This window comes from Oncorhynchus masou, chromosome 30, assembly GCF_036934945.1.
Source record: "Oncorhynchus masou masou isolate Uvic2021 chromosome 30, UVic_Omas_1.1, whole genome shotgun sequence".
Classification (NCBI taxonomy): domain Eukaryota; kingdom Metazoa; phylum Chordata; class Actinopteri; order Salmoniformes; family Salmonidae; genus Oncorhynchus; species Oncorhynchus masou.
Window position 1 is genome coordinate 28,579,349 of NC_088241.1, and position 22,604 is coordinate 28,601,952.

General features: G+C 41.2%; 1 protein-coding gene across 1 annotated transcript in view; it reads left to right on the top strand.

Moving 5' to 3' along the window:
- The window catches only part of LOC135522478 (2-oxoisovalerate dehydrogenase subunit beta, mitochondrial-like), an 86,254-nt gene extending 76,244 nt beyond the window's left edge, over window positions 1-10,010 (top strand). The window contains exons 10-11 of the mRNA XM_064948773.1: window positions 6,307-6,468; window positions 9,536-10,010. Of these exons, the coding sequence (XP_064804845.1) occupies window positions 6,307-6,447 (141 nt within the window). The 3' untranslated portion in view covers window positions 6,448-6,468; window positions 9,536-10,010. The remainder of the gene's footprint in view (window positions 1-6,306; window positions 6,469-9,535) is intronic.
- Window positions 10,011-22,604: the final 12,594 nt, after the last annotated feature.

Consider the following 22,604-nt stretch of genomic DNA (forward strand, 5'->3'; position numbering starts at 1 on the left):
TCCCCTTTCATGCTGAGTGGTTATGGAAAGAGAGCGAGCTGGAAAGATTTTTCAAATAGGCTGTGTTGAGGAACTTGTCATTCTCAATGGATATAAAAACAGACTTTGTTTACGTGCTGTTAGAGGTGAAGAAAAAAATACTTTGAGAGGCTCCACAGTGGTGGTGAGTTAAGACAGTCAGAAATAGAATCAGATCCCCAGATCTGGGCACATTTATAGGCCTACATTTGCTTGCAGGCCAGGAATCCTAGGCCTACTTCTATACGTAATCAGGTGCGTTTCCTTTCTCAAGACTGACAGGAGCGCTCCAAACAAAAGATCATTTATAAATTGACAACTCGTAGATGGAATGAAAGTGTAGCCTAGGTTGTGCGTTCTGCAAACGGTTTCCACTCCTACAATGAGAAAGGTAAGACTGTCATAATATATTGAATGTATTAACAGAAATGACCATAACCAAACAAACATTGTAGATTAGAAATTATGGGAATTTACTATAAATGTGGACTTACTACCGGTATGCCATTTGCCACAGCCTCTGCAATGGATTAGTCCACTTAGTCAGGTGTGAATGATGGATGTCTTATGTGCTATTTTAAAAAATATATAATATATACAGTGCATTCGGAAAGTATTCCAACCCCTTGACTTTTTCCACATTTTGTTACGTAACAGCCTTATTCAAAAATTGATTCAATCTACGCACAATACCCCATAATGACAATCAAAAAGTTTTTTTATTTTTGCAAATTTATAAAAAATGTAAACTGAAATGTCACCTTTTACATAAGTATTCAGACCCTTTACTCAGTACTTTGTTGTAGCTCCTTTGGCAGCAATTACAGCCAGTATAACGCAACAAGCTTGGCACTGTATTTGGAGTATCTTCCATTCCTCTCCTCTCAAGCTCTGTTACGTTGGATGGGGAGCGTTGCTGCACAGCTATTTTCAGGACTGTCCAGAAATGTTTGTTTGGGTTCATGTCCGGGCTCTGGCTGGGCGACTCAAAGATATTCAGAGACTTGTCCCGAAGCCACTTCTGCATTGTCTTGGCTGTATGCATAGGGTCGTTGTCCTGTTGGAAGGTGAACCTTCACCCTAGTCTGAGGTCCTAAGCACTCTGGAGCAGGTTTTCGTCAAGGATCTCTCTGTCCTTTGCTCCGTTCATCTTTGCCTGGATCCTGACTAGTCTCCCAGCCCTGCCATTGAAAAACATCCCCACAGCATGATGCTGCCACCACCATCCTTCACTGTAAGGATGGTGCCAGGTTTCCTCCGGACGTGATGCTTGGCATTCAGGCCAAAGAGTTCAATCTTGCTTTCATCAGACCAGAGAATCTTGTTTCTCATGGTCTGAGAGTCTTTAGGTGTCTTTTGGTGAACTACAAGTGGGCTGTCATTGGCATTTTACTGAGGAGTTGCTTCAGTCTGGACAGTCTACCGTAAAGGCCTGATTGGTGGAGTGCAGCAGAGATGATTGTCTTTCTGGAAGGTTCTCCCATCTCCACAGAGGAACTCTTAAGAGCTCTGTCAGAGTGACCGTCAGGTTCTTGGTCACCTCCATGACCAAAACCCTTCTCCCCCGAGAAGGCTCTACGAAGAGTCTTGGTGGTTCCAAACTTCTTGATGATGGAGGCCATTCTGTTCTTGTGGAACTTTAATGCTGTAGAAATGTTTTTGTACTCTTCCCCAGATCTGTGCCCGACACAATCCTGTCTCTGAGCTCTACGGACAATTCCTTCGACCACATGGCTTGGTTTTTGCCTAGACATGCGCTGTCAACTATGGGACCTTTTTATATAGACAGGTGTGTGCTTTTCCAAATCATGTCCAATCAATTGATTTTACCACAAGTTGTAGAAACATCTCAAGGATGATCAATGGAAACAGGATGCACCTGAGCTCAATGTCGAGTCTCAATGCTTATGTAAATTAGGTATTTCTGTTTTATTTTTTTATAAATAAGCAAACATTTCTAAAAACCTGTTTTTCGCTTTTGTCAATATGGAGTATTGTTTTAGATTGCTGATACATTTTTATTTATTTTAGCCATTTTAGAATAAGGCTGTAACTTAACAAAATGTGGAAAAAATCAAGGGGTCTGAGTACTTTACAAAGGCAATATATTTGGGACTAAATATAAAAAGGTATTGAATAGTTGACTAAATGGGGTCAGTCGTAAAAATGACATAAAATTCAACAATTTCAACCACCCAATTGAATGTAGGATGAGAAATATATTTTTTGTTTCTCTGACATTTTCAATGCAATTTCAACATGAAATTGTTCTGATGATTATGTTGAAATTAGATTGTGACAACCTGTTAGAGGTTAAGTCAATGTATTTAAGTGAAAATTTTACCCTAATTTCAATGTTTACAATACTGGTTCAAATTAGATCAAAACATATATAACTGGTTGATTACTTATTTCAAATCCAATGTATTTTCTACGTTGATTCCTAGTCACAATACAGATTCAGCTAGTGTGTGTGCCCAGGGGGCAGTGTGTGATTTGTCGTTGTTGGCAGTCCCATTTGGTAATATTGGTATAACCCGGGAGTGACTGAATTCCCCAATCTGTGGCTGTCGCTGACACACTTTTTCCGTGTGACAGGAGGCAAAACGCACACAACTGCAAATCTAAACCCCCGCCAGTTGATATTTTTATATTTTTCAATATTGCCTCCTCGAGATGCAGTCCGCCATTTTGTCATATTTATATGCAGACGTTTAAGTCAGATTGCATATAATGATGTGTTTTCTCCAAAGATAAACAGCGATTTGAGTGAAATCGGAGTTCTGTGGCACATCACCATTTAGCTGTGGTGACAAGCAACCAGACTGTTCCTTCCTCCTGCTTCCAGTAAGTAAGTGTATTTAGAGGAGATTACAGTTTGGAATCTGACAGGAAAAAGCCTTTAGTACTGTCTTTGTCTGCCTGTGGATCATAGACTGTCTCATGAGACGTTCTCCCTTAATGCTCTGCACTCTAGAGACATGGATGGTCCTCAATCATGACAGTAAATTAGGAGAGATGGACTAGGCTACATGGCCTATGCAACATGTTTTCATTCTTTCAAAAAAGTCTGACAAGATTTATCACACTTCTGATGTAACTCTACAAAAATGCAGGCCTGACCAGACTCATCTTAAGTTTTAAGATTCATCTTCATGATTTAAGTGTGCTGTCAATCTGTCACTGAAGTCCACTGCAGGCCCCCTCCAGCTGTCACACACGTGTCTGCCTTTTTACACTGTTACACTCCTAGCCCCCATGACCAGGAATAGCTTTCCACTGAGCAACATGGCAAGGAAAACTGGTCAAAGATTATAATTAGCAGCTCAAATGTTGTTATTTTCCTTAGTGGCATACATGCCATTGCCAGACATTGTGAGCGTCCTTTCTGAGAGTTCTGCATCAAGACAATCGTCACCTTCCAAGTGTTGAAGAGCTATTAAAGTTCTTCAAGACTGTGAAAACTAATTTTGGACTTATAAGATTTTAACCTTACAGAGGCTAAATTGATTATTATTCTTGCCTCAACTAGGTGCAATAGGTGAATCGATATATTTGACTATAGAATGTGAACTTATGGTCTTATACATACAATGCATCATGCCCAGTTTCCCAGCTCTGCCCTAGACTGTTTGTGGGGACAGAATGACTTATCCACGGAAGCCGTTTGGCCCACATGGCCAAGGAGGGGTAGGATTGGATGGGGAGGGTTGGGAGGGGATGCTGGCTGGCACTAACTGCAGGCATCCATTAAAGGCTAATCAACACTAATTAGCGAGGCAGAGCGGGGATGCCTGTTGTGGGCTGAGTAATGACACCCCCCCCCCCCTTTGATACACTGCAGTGGGCCATGAGCCATACACATGAGCACACTCTAAACTTGTGATGGATTCTGGGTTCTGACTCCTAAACTTGGATTAGTGTTAATTATCAGGTATACTATTGAAATATTGAGTGCTATGGTCTAGAGGGTCTACACCAGAAGTTAATGGTTATCTGTAGGAGGAATGTATATGGTGGGGGCAATTACATTTGGAATGTGCTGAGTGCAGTGAAAACGATCAGATGTTGGCAGGCACTGATAAGGGTGGAGAGCTGTGAATTAGTGAGGAAGCGGGTCGAGGTCAGGTCACCTTAAGGGGGAAGGAACAGTTTGTGGCCCGTAATCATTTAACTTCTTGCCTAGCAATAAAGATGTAATATTTAAAGAGGCGGAGGATACTCCACCCAAATTGGGATATATATAAATATATATATTACCACTGGTGGAAACGTGTCTTTGTCCGTGCAGCTGTATTGACCCAATGGGTGGATTAACTTGGTTTAAGCTTTCCTAATCGTCCGTGAGGTAATAGGGTCATTTAGAACCTAACACCTGGAGAGAAAAAAATGATTGCTTTTAACACCGATTTATGACCTCTGTTGTACCACAGTGGTAATTGTGTATACTGCATATGTATTCCCGTCTCGTGGTACAGTAAACCCTTATGGCCCAGAGGACCATTTTGTCTGTCTGCTAATTCCCTTTTAACATATCAAAGGATCCTGAGACATGCCGCTGCTGGCAATGCTGAAGCTATAGCTGTGAATTAGACTCCGCGGGCCTGGCATGATACTGGGGACGTGGAGCCGACATGCATCTGCAGGCTCTCTATTGTGTTTTTACAGTCCGTGAAATAAGGAGACGCACAAAGGCTTTCTCATGGAGCCTGACGTTCTTCTGAACACTGCCAGATGTTTTTGAGGAGATGAAAAACATATTACTGCAGAAACATGCAAATACAACACAATGTCTACAGAGTAGGGCTAGCCTGTCTGTCTGTGTGTGTGAATGCTAGTTGCTAAGACCTTATGGTTAATTTGGCTCAGCGATGGCTTTTCTCTCCTGTGGAAGCTATTGGCCCCTTCATCGCATTCAGATGCTGTGGGATGAGGTCAAAAGCCAATAGAGACGAGTGATGGCTTGTTTTCCAGTGCTGCCAAAACACAAGCTGTGCGTTGGCCAGCTCTGAGCTGTGATTTTAAATATGCCATTTGTCTCCCAACTTTTAAGGGTAGTGGTAGTGAATTCACTGAACCTGTTGGCAATGTTTCAGTGAAGCACTTCTAGTGTTACTGTGGCTACAGCCATGACAGTGAAGCTGATTCCATTCCACTGTCTCAGTGTCTAGCACAGAACAGGGGCCTGGAGTGTATTCTGGTATTTGGTATTGCATTATGATACCCATTTCGCTGTTGCAAAAGCAGCAGCTACTCTTCCTGGGGACCACACAAAACATGAAACATGACATAATACCGAACATTAATAGACAAGAACAGATCATGGAGAGAACTACATCAAAAATGTTTAAGGCACATGTAGCCTACATATCAATACATACACACAAACTCTCTAGGTCAAATAGCGGAGAGGCGTTTTGCCGTGAGGTGTAGCTTCATCTGTTTTTTTGAAACCAGGTTTGCTGTTTGTTCAAATAATGTGAAATGAAACTGAGTTCCATGCAATAATGGCTCTATATAATACTGTACACTTTATTGAATTTGTTCTGGATTTGGGGACTGTGAAAAAGATCCCAGGTGGCATGTCTGGTTGGGTAAGTGTGTGTCAGTGCTGTGTGTAAGTTGACTATGCAAACAATTTGGGATTTTTTTAGCACATTAATGTTGCTTATAAAAAATATGTGATGCAGTCAGTCTCTTCTCTACTCTTAGCCAAGAGAGACTGGCATGCATAGTATTTACTGGACTGGACCAGTCGTCTGGACCACACGACTGGACAATAACCAAGATTAGACAAAACTAGAGCCTGCACGAATTGCATTCTGGAGTGTGGTGTCAAAAAAGCAGAGCATCTCTTTATTACGGACAGACCTCTCCCCATCTTTACAACCATTGAAACTATATGTTTTGACCATGACAGTTTACAATCTAAGGTAACGCCAAGTAATTTGGTCTTCTCAACTTGTTCAAAAGCCACACCGTTCATTACCAGATTCAGCTGAGGTCTAGAACTTAGGGAATGTGGTCAAGAAAATTGCTGGCCCTATGTGTGTAATGCAAAGTCCGATAAACAGTTGCATTAACTGGGTCATGTTTAGGCACAAGAAGGATGGAAACTATTTGAACATGTCTGACTACAAATACTTTCAGATATCCTCTTGCAAAAATTTTCCGCCGCATGCCCAAATGAACACGAATTGTTGCGAATACCCAAACACCAGCAGAGCCTGTCATCCATGTCCAGAGGGATGTGATGAGACTGACCACGTACCTGTTGTGTGTCCACAGGAGGAATGCTTCCTCAACCTAGAGGCGCCCATCGCTCGAGTCTGCGGCTACGACACTCCCTTCCCCCACATCTTCGAACCCTTCTACATCCCAGACAAGTGGAAGTGCTTTGACGCCATCAAGAAGTTGATCAGCTACTGATCTCAAACTACTGATCCCCAGGTGAGTACCACGTTGGAAATAGATGTCTGTTCTCTGGGGTTTGTAGTTTAACTGTGCACCTTTTTGAACCCCCCCCTTAATTTTTTTTTTAATCCAATCAAAAATCACCTCCAACCACTTTTTAACAATGATTCATAAAGAACAATATAGATTATATCAGAAGCCTTATATCAGGTATGCGTTCAGGAGTCGCAATGTTCTGGAACGTTGACAATAGAAATGTACAGTGGCAAGAAAAAGTATGTGAACCCTTTGGAATTACCTGGATAAATGCGTAAATTGGTCATCAATTTTGATCCGATTTTCATCTAAATCACAACAATAGACAAAATGTGCTTATTAAACTAATAACACATAAATTATTGTATTTTTCTTGTCTATAATGAATATATTATTTAAACATTCACAGTCTAGGTTGGAAAAAGTATGTGAACCCCTAGGCTAATAACTAGCTAATTGGAGTCAGGAGTCCGCTAACCTGGAGTCCAATCAATGAGACGAGATTGGAGATGTTGGTTACAGCTGCCTTGCCCTATAAAAAACACTCACAAAATGTGAGTTTGCTATTCACAAGAAGCATTGCCTGATATGAACCATGCCTTGAACAAAAGATCTCAGAAGACCTAAGATAAATTATTGTTGACTTGCGTGAAGCTGGAATGGGCTACAAAAGTATCTCCAAAAAAAGAATTGAATTCCCAATTTTATCAAGACATTTTGCAGGAGAATGTAAGGCTATCTATTGAAGCTCAACAGAAGTTGGGTGATGCAACAGGACAACGACCCAAAACACAGAAGTAAATGAACAACAGAATGGCTTCAACAGAAGAAAATGCACCTTCTGGAGTGACCCAGTCAGAGTCCTGACCTCAACCCGATTGAGATGCAGTGGCATGACCTCGAGAGCAGTTCACACAAGACACTAGAGGTCGACCAATTATGATTTAACGCCGATACCGATTCTTGGAGGACCAAAAAAGCCGATACCGAATAATCTGCCAATTCTTTTTTTTTTTTTTGTAATAATGACAATTACAACAATACTGAATGAACACTTATTTTAACTTAATATAATACATCAATAAAATCAATTTTGCCTCAAGTAAATGAAACATGTTCAATTTGGTTTAAATAATGCAAAAACAAAGTGTTGGAGAAGAAAATAAAAGTGCAATGTGTGCTATGTAAGAAAGCTAACGTTTCAGTTCCTTGCTCAGAACATGAGAACATATGAAAGCTGGTGGTTCCTTTTAACATGAGTCTTCAATATTCCCAGGTAAGAAGTTTTAGGTTGTAGTTATTACGGGAATTATAGGACTATTTCCCTCTATACCATTTGTATTTCATTAACCTTTGACTATTGAAAATTCTAATAGGGACTTTGGTATTGCCAGTGTTAAAGTATTTGCTTCCGTCCCTCTCCTCACTCCTCCCTGGGCTGGAACCAGCAACACAACGACAATTAGCGCGCGCTAACTAGCTAGCCATTTCACTTCGGCTACGCGAGCCTCCTCTCGGGAGTTGATAGGCTTGAAGTCATAAACAGCTCAATGCTTGACGCACAATGAAGAGCTGCTGACAAAACGCACGAAAGTGCTGTTTGAATGAATATTTACTCGCCTGCTTCTGCCTACCACCGCTCAGTCAGATACTTGTATGCTCAGTCAGATTATATGCAACGCAGGACATGCTAAGTATTTTCATCAACCATGTGTAGTTAACTAGTGATTATGATTGATTGTTTTTTATTAGATAAGTTTAATGCTAGCTAGCAACTTACCTTGGCTTACTGCATTTGCGTAACAGGCAGTCTCCTTGTGGAGTGCAACGAGAGAGAGGCAGGTCGTTATTGCGTTGGTCTAGTTAACTGTAAGGTTGCAAGATTGGATCCCCCGAGCTGACAAGGTGAAAATCTTGTTCTGCCCCTGAACAAGGCAGTTAACCCACCGTTCCTAGGCCGTCATTGAAAGTAAAAATATGTTCTTAACTGACATTCTTAGTTAAATAAAGATCTAAAAAAAAATCAGCAAATCGGTGCCCAAAAATACCAAATTTCAAATTTTCATAACAATCGGAAATCGGTATTTTTGGGCACCGATTTGCTGATTAAAAAATAAAAAATATATTTTTTTAGACCTTTATTTAACTAGGAAAGTCAGTTAAGAACACATTCTTATTAACCGGTCGACCTCTGCAAGACACCCCAAGAATATTGCAAAACTGAAACAGTTTTGTAAAGAGGAATGATCCCAAATTCCTCCTAACCATTGTGCAGGTCTGATCCGCAACTACTGAAAACATTTGGTTGAGGTTATTGCTGCCAAAGAAGGGTCAACCAGTTATTAAATCCAAGGGTTTGCATACTTTTTCCAGCTTGCACTGTTTACACGATGCACGATGTGTTCAATAAATACATGAAAACTTATAGTTGTTTGTTATTAGTTTAAGCAGACTGTTTGTCTATTGTTATGACCTAGATGAAGATCAGGTAAAATTGTATTACCATTTTATGCAGAAGTCCAGGTAATTCCAAAGGGTTCTCACATACATTTTCTTCCCACTGTATTTTGTAGAGCTGACGTGATTTGACATGACTGAGGACCAGTTCTGCATGATATATTTCTATCTGAAAAATCAAACATTACAACCCACTGAACGCAATCCTGATCTCTGTGCTGCTTGCATGGCTGACTGACAAGACGTCTAGATTTAATGATTATGCTTCATGTCTCCAATTGAACTTGTGTAGCTCCATGCTGTTTTTTTATAGTTTGTGCAAATGATTATCTTTTATTTGTGGCAGCGTTGATGAGTAATTTACTGTGAATTGGAGAGCGCTGTCGTCATTCGCCTCGATCGGCTGTGTTTTTAATCCCTTTTTTTAATTGCCTGTGTCGTTTTTGAGCACCATGTTGTAAAAACAAGCCTGGGAAGAAGTCACCAAAGGCATGGTAAATTGAATTCCACATGAGTCAACCCCCGCCTTTCTCTCGCTCTCCCTCTGCAATTTCAAATATGATATCTGGACTGACGTACTGAACCTTTCTCTTCTCCTTATTCTTCCCAGAGCCACGTCTCGGGGGACCTGGACTCAGAGCTTCCTCTCGCCATTGTTCTCACCAATGGACATTATCCAGAAAAATACCCTTTGTCGGCCATCCAATCAGGAAGCATAATCCAGACGGTTCTTTTGGCCCTCAGTGTGCAAGCACAGACTGTTACTTCTGGTTTAGTGAACCTTTTCTGTAAATGGGGAATAGGTGTCCTCTTGGTCGTCTCTCTTACTACTGTACACTTTCTAACTTCCATGGTAAATCAGATCCACACAGACAGTTTCACAAACACTAATGTGAGTACCAGTAAGGGTTATTCTATAGGAACTCTGTTGAATGTGTCTCTGCCTCAGTCTTCCCTGTTTAATTTTACTCTTCGAATGACTCTATGCCTTTTCTAATTTTAGTTTTGTTTCACATCAAGTTGACTGTACTAAAAATAATGGACCTGTTTTTTTAATGAAAATAAAGTAATTGACCTTAGTGGTACATCAGCCTCATTATGTTTGACAGTTCTTTAAAGGGACAATCTGAAGTAACTACATCCATTTGTTTTACCTAGAAATTAATAATAGGTACCCATTGATTCTTGAAGAATATAACTTAGAAATGTCTCATGAGTTCAACTGTCGTAACCCATCAAAACCCACAATATAAGCTCGTATTACTCCAATGTTTGCAAACACAGACAATGTATACAAACACTGTGTATAGCCTCAAAATATGATTACTATAATTTTTATATCATGGATGGTCAGTCCTTGCATCCATAGCTCTATCTATGAAATTGAGTGGTTAGCTTTTTGGAGAAACAGTGGCGGGGGGAGTACACTATTGTTTCAACTGCTGATTGCCACTTTAATGTCTTGATGGTTTTCATAGCTGAGATAGTAGTTTTTATACTGGTCATTCACTTGTATGATGAAGCTATGGAGGTGACCTTTGAGAATATTTGAGTAAGATCTACTGAATCTGTTGTGGAATACCTCCATGGGCTCTCGAGTAGCGCATGGGCCGAAGGCACTGCATCTGTGCTAGGGGTGTCACTGCAGACCCTGGTTCGATTCCAAGCTGTATCACAACCGGCTGTGATTGGGAGTCCCATAGAGCAGCGCAAAATTGGCCCAGTGTCGTCCTGGTTAGGGTTTGGCCGGGGTAGGCCGTCATTGTAAATAAGAATTTGTTCTTAACTGACTTGCCTAGTTAAATAAATCTGGTTTGTGCTCATTATGGCACTAAAAGGAAAATGTTTTAAAACCCAAATTAGTTTCTAATAGGACAAGTCCAAATAGTCACTCCCTGTTTCAATTCACTTTCTTACACTTGGTTGCCTATTGAACACGACCCTGTTAAATGACAGTAAACATGAGTGTGGTGGATTGAGCACAGAAAAGGCTGACTGAATCAGCTCTCCAATGCCTTCAAGTACCCTGTCAATCATTCTCTCTGATGTCCCAACCCTCAGCTAGATGCACACATGAGAAAATACCTTAAAACTCCTGGGGCGCGTAGACAGCCTGACTCACTTTAATCAACATGTCTAACCACAGCTCCGACCTGGAGACTAGAGATAAGAAATAAAGGGGCTTCAAGGAGGCGTATGGTAATTTGAAGGTGGAACAGTCTCACTGATGGAGCTAGGCATCGTTATTAGGGTATCTAGATTAAACACTACAGAATCCCATGACTTTTACATGTTCCTACTATGTACCCTGGGAATCTGTACACATGGGTGTTCAGTCACACTTCAACACACACACACACACACACACACACACACACACACACACACACACACACACACACACACAGAGAGAGTTAACTCCCATACAGTCCGAGTATTCAGCCTTTCTATCTCCCTGTATCAGGGTAAATGTTACAACCTCACCTTGCAGCATATTTCACTTTGGGCCTCCTGTGCTCCTCTGGCTCACCCACAGAGTAATACGATCAGAAAGATTTGAGAGGCCTCATTCATAAAAGTACACTGAACAAAAATATAAACGCAACATGTAAAGTGTTAATGATGGCATGTATCATGAGCTGAAATAAAATATTCCAGAAATGTTCTGTACGTCCCTGTTCGTGTGCATTTCTCCTTTGCCAAGACAATCCATCCACCTGACCAATAAGCTTACTAAACAGCATGATGGGAACAATAAAAGGCCACCAAGGTGCACCTGGCAACCTTGGCTGGCGCGGACTGCACTCGGCCCACCACAGGAGTCGCTGGTGCACGATGAGACGAGGATATCCCTACCGACCAAGCCCTCCCTACGCCGATTGTGCGTCGCCCCACAGACCTCCCGGTCGCGGCCGGTTAATACAGAGCCTGGGCGTGAACCCAGGGTCTCTGGTGGCACAGCTGGAGCTGCAGTACAGTGCCCTTAACCACTGCACCACCCGGGAGGCTGCCAGAGAGTTTAATGTTAATTTCTCTTTGTTTTAGAGAATTTAGTGGCCTCACAACTGTATGTTGTCGTGTGGGCGAGCGGTTTGCATATATCAACGTTGTGAACAGATGGTAGCGGTGGGGATATGGTATGGGCAGGCATAAGCTGCCGACAACGATCACAATTGCAATTTATCAATGGCAATTTGAATGCACAGAGATACCATTGCGAGATCCTGAGGCCCATTGTCGTGCCATTCATCTGTTTTGGCATGATCATGCACGGCCCCATGTCTCAAGGATCTACACAATTCCAGAAAGCTGAAAATGTCCCAGTTCTACCATGGCCTGCATGTTCACCAGACATGTCACCCATTGATCACGTTTGAGATGCTCTCGAACGACATGTACGAAAGGCGCGTTCCAGCCATTGAAGAGGAGTGGGACAACATTCCACAGGACACAATCAACAGCCTGATCGACTCTATGCGAAGGAGATGTCGCGCTGCATGAGGCAAATGGTGGTCACACCCCTACCTTTTTCTTTAGGTATCTGTGACCAAAAGATGCATATCTATATTCCCAGTTATGTGAAATCCATAGATTAGGGCCAAGTTAATTTATTTCAATTGACTGATTTCCTTATATGAACTGTTACTCAGTAAAATCTTTGAAATTGTTGCTTGTTTATATTTTTGTTCAATACAGTAATATGCACAGATTGTATTTTAAATTATGCATACAATAAAGTTCATGCCAAAATGATTCATAAATCTTAAACTTGATATGAAAATACTTGATTTAAAATATGTAAATACACAAGATAATTTGTATTTACACTATGATTTTTACTCTTAGGTTTATATTGTTCTAAATATTCGGTAGAAAATAGCAATTCAGAGTGCAGTAGATCCTATGTTTACAAATTGCATAGCAATGGTTGTACAGTGCCTTTGGGAAGTATTCAGAACCCTTGACCTTTTCCACATTTTGTTACGTTCCAGCCTTGTTCAAAAAAGCATTAAATAAAATTCCTCAGCAATCTACACACTAACCCATCATGAGAAAGCGAAAACAGTTTTTTTTTTAAATTGTTGCACATTTATAAAAATTAAAAACAGATACCTTATTTATAAGTATTCAGACCCTTTGCATCCTGTTTCTATTGATCATCCTTGAGATGTTTCTACAACTTGATTGGAGTCCACCTGTGGAAAATTCAATTGATTGGACATGATTTGGAAAGGCACGCACCTGTCTATATAAGGTCCACAGTTGACATTGCCTGTCAGAGCAAAAATCAGGCCATGAGGTCGAAGGAATTGTCTGTAGGGCTCCGAGACAGGATTGTGTCGAGAAACAGATCTGGGGAAGGTTACCAAAACGAGGTTCTCAAGAACACAGTGCCCTCCATCATTCTTAAATGGAAGTTTGGAACCACCAAGACTCTTCCTAGATATGGCCGCCCAGCCAAACTGAGCAATCAGAGGAGAAGGGTCTTTGTCAAGGTGGTGACCAAGAACGCTATGGTCACTCTGACAGAACTCCAGAGTTCCTCTGTGGACATGGGAGAACATTCCAGAAGGACAACCATCTCTGCAGCACTCCACCAATCAGGCCTTTATGGTAGAGTGGCTAGACGGAAGCCCCTTCATGACAGCCCGCTTGGAGTTTGCTAAAAGGCACCTGAAGGACTCTGACCATGAGAACAATATTCTCTGGTCTGATGAAAGCAAGATCGAACTCTTTGGCCTGAATGCGAAGAGTCACGTCTGGAGGAAACCTGGCGCCATCCCTACAATGACGCATGGTGGTGGCAGCATCAGGCAGTGGGGATGTTTTTCAGTGGCAGGGACTAGGAGATTAGTCAGGCTCGAGGGAAAGATGAACGTACAGTAGCAAAGAACAGAGAGAAATTCCCCAAATACAGTTTGGAACCACCTCTTCCTAGAGCTGGCCGGCCGGCCAAACTGAGCATTCGGGGGTGAAAGGTCCTTGTCAGTGAGGTGACCAAGGACCCAATGGTCTGACAGAGCTCTAGATTTGCTCTGTGGAGATGGGAGAACCTTTCACAACCATCTCTGCAGCACTGCACCAATCAATTATGGTGGATTGGCCAGACGGAAGACACTCTGCAGTAAAAGACACTCGACAGCCCGCTTGGAGTTCGCCTAAAGGCACCTAAAGACTCTGACCATGAGAAACAAGATTCTCTGGTCTGATGAAACCAAGATTGAACTCTTTGGCCTGAATGTCAAGCATCACGTCTGGAGGAAACTTGGCACCATCCTTACGGTGAAACATGGTGGTGGCAGCATCATGCTGTGGGATGTTGTTCAGCGGCAATGGCTGGGGGACTAGTTAGGATCGAGGCAAAGATTAATGGTGCAATTGATCAAAACCTGCTCCAGAGAGCACAGGACCTCAGACTGGGGCGAAGGTTCACCTTCCAACAGGACAATGACCTTAAGCACACAGCCAAGACAACGCAGGAGTGTCTTCGGGACTAGTCTCTGAATGTTCTTGAGTGGCCCAGCCAGAGCCCGGAATTGAACCCGATCGAATATCTCTGGAGAAAACTGAAGATAGCTGTGCAGCAACGCTCCCCATCCAACATGACAGAACTTGAGGGAATCTGCAGAGAAGAGTGGGAGAAACTCCCCAAATACAGGTGTGCCAAGCTTGTAACTTCATACCCAAGAAGACTTGATGCTGTAATTGCTGCCGAAGGTGCTTCAACAAAGTAGAGTAACAAGTCTGAATACTTACAGTTGAAGTCGGAAGTTTACATACACTTAGGTTGGACTCATTAAAACTTGTTTTTCAACCACTCCACAAGTTTCTTGTTAACAAACTATAGTTTTGGCAAGTCGGTTAGGACATCTACTTTGTGCATGGCACAAGTAATTTTTCCAACAAATGTTTACGGACAGATGATTTCACTTCACTGTATCACAATTCCAGTGTTCAGAAGTTTACATATACTAAGTTGACTGTGCCTTTAAAATAGATAGCATCATGAGAAGGACAATTATGTGGATACATTGAAGCAACATCTCAAGACATCAGTCGGGAAGTTAAAGCTTGGTTGCAAATGGGTCTTCCAAATGGACATTGACCACAAGCATACTTCCAAAGTTGTGGCAAAATGGCTTAAGGTCAAAGTATTGACCTCAATCCCATAGAACATTTGTGGGCAGAACTGAAAAAGCATGTGCGAGCGAGGAAGCCTGCAAACCTGACTCAGTTTTGACTCGGCCAAAATTCACCCAATTTATTGTGGGAAGCTTTTGGAAGGCTACCCGAAACGTTTGACCCAAGTTAAACAATGTAAAGGCAATGCTACCAAATACTAATTAAGTGTATGTAAACTTCTGACCCACTGGGAATGTGATGAAAGAAACAAAAGCTGAAATAAATCATTCTCTCTACTATTATTCTGACATTTCACATTCTTAAAATACAGTGGTGATCCTGACTGACCTAGGACAGGGAATTTCTACTCAGATTTAAATGTCAGGAATTGTGAAAACCTGAGTTTAAATGTATTTGGCTAAGGTGTGTGTAAACTTCCAATTTCAACTGTAGGTAATTGTGATATTTCAGTTCGCATTTTTTTATAAATTAGCAAATTTCTACAAACGTGTTTTTGCTTTGTCATTATGGGGTATTGTGTGTAAACTGATTACGCGGAAAAACTGTGTAGTACATTTTAGAATAACGCTGTAACGTAACAAAATGTGGAAAAAGTCAAGGGGTCTGAATACTTTCCGAAGGCACTGTATATGTTTAGTTGAGAGCAGTAAATGTGTACTACCGGTCAGTGATCACGGCTCTTCAACATGCCACTCTGTCTATTGGATGTTGGCTAGGCTCAGAGCCAGAGTTATGGTTGGGCCTCAGGAGGCCTGGCCCAACCTACCGTACCTCCTTGCCAATCCAAAATAAAATATTTGAATATTGTTTTGACCAAGATGCACACCGACAGAAAGACTCATCAATCTTAAAGTTTTAGAGTGAGAAACACAGTGCCCTTCTGGCTCAGTATGTGTTGTCCATGTAGCTGATGCTGTCTGGAAAAAAAAGAGTATGTCATTGGCCAAACATCATCAGATTACATCTGCTACATATAGTAAGGCAGAGAGGTGCTGTTTCGCTCTCTCGGATGCTTTCTCTAGTGAGATTTGTTTCAGCCACTTGTGAAGGGAAGGAAAGTTGGCGGGTGCACAGTGCGCTGTTCGGATGCTAGAATTATTTTGGACGAACGTGCAAAGGTAACCTACTATTTGAAGTGATTTTTTTGACAGTGAGGTGAAAACATCATGACTGGTTGTGTTCATGCCACTTTAAAAGGTAAAACATTTTTACAGTTAAATTACATACCTTTACTCTCGAACCCATTTAAATGTAGGAGCCTGTGGGGAAAAAAACATTGCCCTTCTATGGAAATCAAATGCCCGTCCAACTGATTTGTTCTGGCCGGCCCTGGATTAGGTAAAGGGATCGTTTGGGATTTCGGCAATGAGGCCCGCTATCTACTTCACCAGAGTCCAATGAACTCGAGGATACCATTTTCTTTTGTCTCTGCGTGTAGTTTGAAGGAACTTGCTTTCTAGCGATTGTGCAATTGCTAACGAGTGATAGTTTAATGACTGGAATTCTATGGGAACAGTGGACTTCCAGTCATTGCGCTAACACCAGTTAGTATTGGCTTGCAAAACTACCTCTAACTTCCTTCATACTGGACACCGATATGTAAAAATGGTATGGGAAGTAGATGAAAGGCCTCATTGACAAAATCCCGAACTATCCCTTTAACGTACAGTATGAAACATATGGCCCCAATAACAGGGCCAGCTTCCCCCTACAGGTATAGTATGAGCCTTTGGAAAGATTAATGGATAGAATGCATGAAACATCCTGAGATGATGTAAGATTGACATTTTCGGGGTGGAAAAGTATGTATGTGTGTTAGGATTAATCATCTGAAACACTTTGCAACGATGGATTCTCACACAGGGACTAAGAGCCACACACAGGGACTAAGTGCATGAAAGGATTGGCCTGTTGTGGCCAAATATACAGTACGAGGTCTCATCCCCGAGGATTCATTTGCTCTCCAAGTGTAAAACTCAAACCACCTGCACGCTTTGGAGGAGAAAGGTAGATCGTACATCAAAGCAGCACTAACAAGAACTGAGCGTACAGTAATTCTTTCCTCATGGCCAGCGCCATATGAGATCAAATAAAGAGGACAGAGCTGGTCTGCCTTGTCCAGATGATGCCCATGACAGCTGGGCTGAGGAGATCTGGACACCGGGGAAGTGTCTTGTGGGCTTAATCAGGAACACAACATGTGTTGGACTTTGTTCTGAGAGGACTGTGACCGCTAGTCAATGTGCACTTTTGGCACTTTCTGTGTTCTATGGATGTCATCTTGACTGCAACGGTGTAGGCCACACATTAGAATGACGTGTTGTTGAGAGCAATTGTTTCTTTGCCTGCTGTTCCTCAATTTATCTGGTGAAGAATTTTAGAAGACATCAAACAAAAGCAGGTTGAACTCTAAACGTTAGTTGATGTATTGTAGTGGCTTGGACTGATTCTGAGCAGGGCTTTGCCGAGATAAATATATCTATCCTCTAATGACGATGTCTCTCACATTACTACAAAGTAAGATGGATGCCTTGACCTCTTCCGCAATCGTTCAACACCAACTATCCTAAAGTTCTTGCGGTTCACATCAACAGGAAGTTGCGATTTTGGTCTTCAAAGGCGACCAAATAAACTGAGAAAGTAACAAACGTTGAACTATTAAGTTGAACCTTTTATTAGTTAAAGGTAAAAAATAATAATAAGACAATGCCACTAATCAGCCAGTCTCTGCCAACCTCATGTTCGCTTTGCTGAGAATTCTCAGCACTCCCCGACTGCGAAACCCCAGAGAAAATGTAAAGATAAAATGTCTGTCATTTTGGTTAGGGCAAAAGCTGGGCCTGTAACCGCAGTGGTGAGGTGGCCCCACCCTAGGGTGTGGCAGGCAGCAGAGATGACCTCTGGTTTGAAGGGTATAATAGAATCTATGCTCTGACACTGTCATTAGGCACTATATTTACATGAAACACGAAACCACACGGTGGGCTGGCTGGTCACCGTTCAGTGTATCCCTCCTCTGCAAGGGGGAAAGGATCCACTGTGGTCCCTTTTCAACTCTAACTTGTGTTTATTGCGGGGGGAAAACATCAAGCTTTTCATGTACAGTGTTATATGACTGCTGTGTCATTGAAAATAAAAAAATATTGCTTATGACAAAATTCTGCGAAATGTTTACTGTCACATATTTCCTCTCTGCCTTCACCACCCCTATTCAAAGTCAAAGGACCACTGTAATATTTTATAATATGCTGAGTGTTTCAAATGCATACAGTAGAAATGTTGAATTGACTAAAGTCAATAAAATAGTGCATTTATTTGCATGATGTAACAGATTCTAATGAAAAAGCACTGAAGACATGCTGTCAGTGAGGTCAGTCGTGAGGTCAGTCTTGCATTACCACTTTAATTAAATTTGGTGAACTCATCCTCAAGAAACATGTTCAAATCTTTGCACTTGATATAACAAAATGGCATTATAGTCCCTCCTGTGTATTATTTATAATTAACTAGAAGCCAATTTGTCACAATATTTGTCCACAATTTGTCCAATATTCAAAGTGTTCTCAAGATACGATGTGATGATCACGTCATGTACCATTGGCATCTTTGTGACGTTGATTAATTCCCTATTTCTCGGCCTTAGAATGATGCCTCTGTGACTGTGGGCAGGTAACCCAGCGTTAAGAGTGTTAGGCCAGTAAGCGAAAGGTCAATGGTTCGAATCCCTGAGCCAGCAAGGTGGATAAATTTGCCGTTCTGCTGTTGAGCAAGGCACTTAACCCCCAACAACAATTGCTCCCCAGGCACTGATGATTTCTATTAAGGCAGCCCCTTTGCACCTCTCTGAATCAGAGGGGTTTGGTTAAATGTGGAAGACACATTTCATTTGAATGCATTCAATAGTGACTAGATTTTCCCTTTCCCCGTCCCTGTTGGTGCATTCAGACAGACTACAGCTGAACTTTAAGGAAACTCAGATTCCAGTCATTTCTTGTTCTGATTGGTCAAAGCTCTCAGACGTTCAACACCGCAAGACATTTTGCTGTTTTCTTCAGCTTCCGCATTCCCATCCATCCCATGATTCGTTCAATCTTCCCAATGTAATAACGGAAAACGTTTTATTGTTTCCTTGGGATCAAGCAAAGAATGTGGTGGACATTGATATCCTATTCAATTACTAATATATAATAGTAAAGAATTGGAACGCTAAGATATTTTCTTGAGGTCAACCATTTAAACTCCAGCGTTAAATCCACATGCCAGTCTCCAATGTACATGGAGGCATTACATCCCTTATAAGGAGATAGAAATAGGCTTATGATGTTGATCCAAGACTGAAACCTCTTGGAGTTGAAGGTATTGCAAATCCTTGTCAACTCAGTGAAATGAGCATTGACAGGAGAAAACCTACTAACCAGCTGTTCATCTGTTCCCCTCCAGACACAGACATAGACACACACACACACACTCATTTTACGTTTGTTGACTGGAGTCACAGAGGACTTATTGTGTGTCCTTATCCTGATTATTCAAACTTCCATTACTTCATCAAACATTTGCCTGAAATCGGACCCACACACACCTACACTTTGTGCTCTCAGCCCATTAGGACACTGATGGCAGAGCAGAGCAACAGAAGAGGTTCAGTGGGCACACAGGTCTCCTAGCAGCATCAAACCCCTACTGAATACACACACTCTAATAATATATACATTATACACGTAATGGTCCGTCTCTGTCTCGGTCTTTCTCTCTTTACTGTGTTTTAGTGGTGTAAAGTACTTGAGTAAAAATACTTAAGTTGTTTTTTGAAGGGTATCTGTACTTTACTTTACTGATTATATTTTTGACAACTTTTATTTCGCTACATTCCTAAAGAAAATTATGTACATTTTACTCCATTCATTTTTCTTGATCCAAAAGTACTCGTTACATTTTAAATGCTTAGCAGGACGGGAAAATTATGCAATTCACGCACTTATCAAGTGAACATTCCTGGTCATCCCTACTGCCTTTGATCTAGTGGACTCAATTAACACACTTGCTTTGTTTATACATGATTGAGTGTTGGAGTGTGCCCCGGGCTATCTGTTAATAAAAACATATTTTTTTAAATGGTGCTGTCTGGTTTGATTAATATAAGGAATTTGAAATAATTGATACTTTTACTTTTGATACTTAAGTATATTTTAGCAATTACATTTACTTGTGATACTTAAGTATATTTAAATCCAAATATTTTTAGACTTTTACTCAAGCAGTAATTTATTTGGTGGCTTTCACTTTTACTTGAGTAATTTTCTAGTAAGGTATCTTTACTTTTACTCAAGTACAGTGGCAGGAAAAAGTATGTGAACCCTTTGGAATTACCTGGATAAATGCATAAATTGGTCATCAATTCTGATTTGATCTTCTTCTGAGTCACAACAATAGACAAACAAAGTGTGATTAAACTAATAACATATCAATTATTGTGGTTTTCTTGTCTATATTGAATACATCATTTAAACATTCACAGTCTGTTGGAAAAAGTATGTGAACCCCTAGGCTAATAACTTCTCCAAAAGCTAATTGGAGTCAGGAGTCTGCTAACCTGGAGTCCAATCAATGAGACGAGATTGGAGATGTTGGTTACAGCTGCCTTTCCCTATAAAAAACTCTCACAAAATGTGAGTTTGCTATTCACAAGAAGCATTGCCTGATATGAAACATGCCTTGAACAAAAGAGTTCTCAGAAGACCTAAGATGAATTATTGTTGACTTGCATGAAGGGTTACAAAAGTATTACAAAAGGGTTACAAAAGTATCTCTAAAACCCTTGACGTTCATCAGTCCACGGTAAGACAAATTGTCTATAAATGGAGAAAGTTCAGCACTGTTGCTACTCTCCCTATGAGTAGCCATCCTGCAAGAATGACTGCAAGAGCACAGCGCAGAATGCTCAATGGGGTTAAGGAGAATCCCAGAGTGTCAGCTAAAGACTTACAGAAATCTCTGGAACATGTTAACGTCTGTTGACAAGTCTACAATACGTAAAGCACTAAACAAGAATGGTGTTCATGGGAGGACACCGCAGAAGAAGCCATTGCTGTCCAAAAGAAAACATTGCTGCACATCTGACGTTTTATTTGTAAGAGCACCTGGATGTTCCCCAGCGCTACAGGCAAAATATTCTGTGGACAGATGAAACTACAGTTGAGTTGTTTAGAAGGAAAACGCAACACTATGTGTGGTGAAAAAAGGCACAGCACACTAACATCAAAACCTCATCCCAACTGTAAAGTATGGTGGAGGGAGCATCATGGTTTGGGGCTGCTTTGCTTCCTCAGGGCCTGGACAGCTTGCTATCATCTACTGAACAACTAATTCCCAAGTTTATCAAGACATTTTGCAGGAGAATGTTAGTCTTTTTGTCTGCCAATTGAAGCTCAACAGAAGTTGGTTGATGCAACAAGACAACGACCCAAAACACAGAAGTAAATCAACAACAGAATGGCTTCAACAGAAGAAAATGCACCCTCTGGAGTGGCCCAGTCAGAGTCCTGACCTCAACTCGATTGAGATGCTGTGGCATGACCTCCAAGAGAATAGTTCACACAAGACATGCCAAGAATATTGCTGAACTGAAACAGTTTTGTAAAGAGGAATATCCAAAATTCCTCCAGACCGTTGTGTAGGTCTGTTCCGCAACTACAGAAAATGTTTGGTTGAGGTTATTGCTGCCAAAGGAGAGTCAACCAGTTATTAAATCCAAGGGTTCACAAACATTTTCACCCCCTGGACTGTGAATGTTTACACGGTGTGTTCAATAAATACATGAAAACGTATAATTGGTTGTGAGTTTAAGCAGACTGTTTGTCTATTATTGTGACCTAGATGAAGATCAGATCAAATTTTTTCACAGATTTATGCAGAAATCCAGGTATTTCCAAAGGGTTCACATACTTTTTCTTGCCACTATGTGACAATCTGGGTACTTTTTCCACCACTGCTGTGTTCTTCCTTTCTTGAGCAATAGTCCGTTTGTGTGTCGTCCTGTGATGCCGGCTGACGGGCCTAATGAATGGTTGCTAGGAGTACTCAAACACTGTCAGCGGAGTTAATTTGGCTTGGCTGACCGTTTGACTGGGTGATTGTTTTTCTAACGATGACGTGCTCTTTGAGACCGAGGGCAGCTCAGTCTCATGACGTAAGTGGCACTAATTTGTGTGCCAATTAAGTATTTCCAACTCTAATTGAGGCACCCTTGCATGTCATGCTCCACCCTTTCCCACTTGACCCTTGTGTGGTGTTCATGTTTTTGTTATTCACCCAATGTTCGCCGATCTGATGGACCCACAACATTATAGATTTTTCAAAACAATACAGCCATAACAATTTACTTAAAATACCTCTGCTAGATCACATTTATCAATAAAAGTGCTATTTATTTTATTTAAATAACATTAGATTTTTCAAGACAGGGGTAGAATTAATCATGTTTTACCTTGAACAAATATCAATGAAACAAGGTTCTCATCATTGTTGATGTTTAA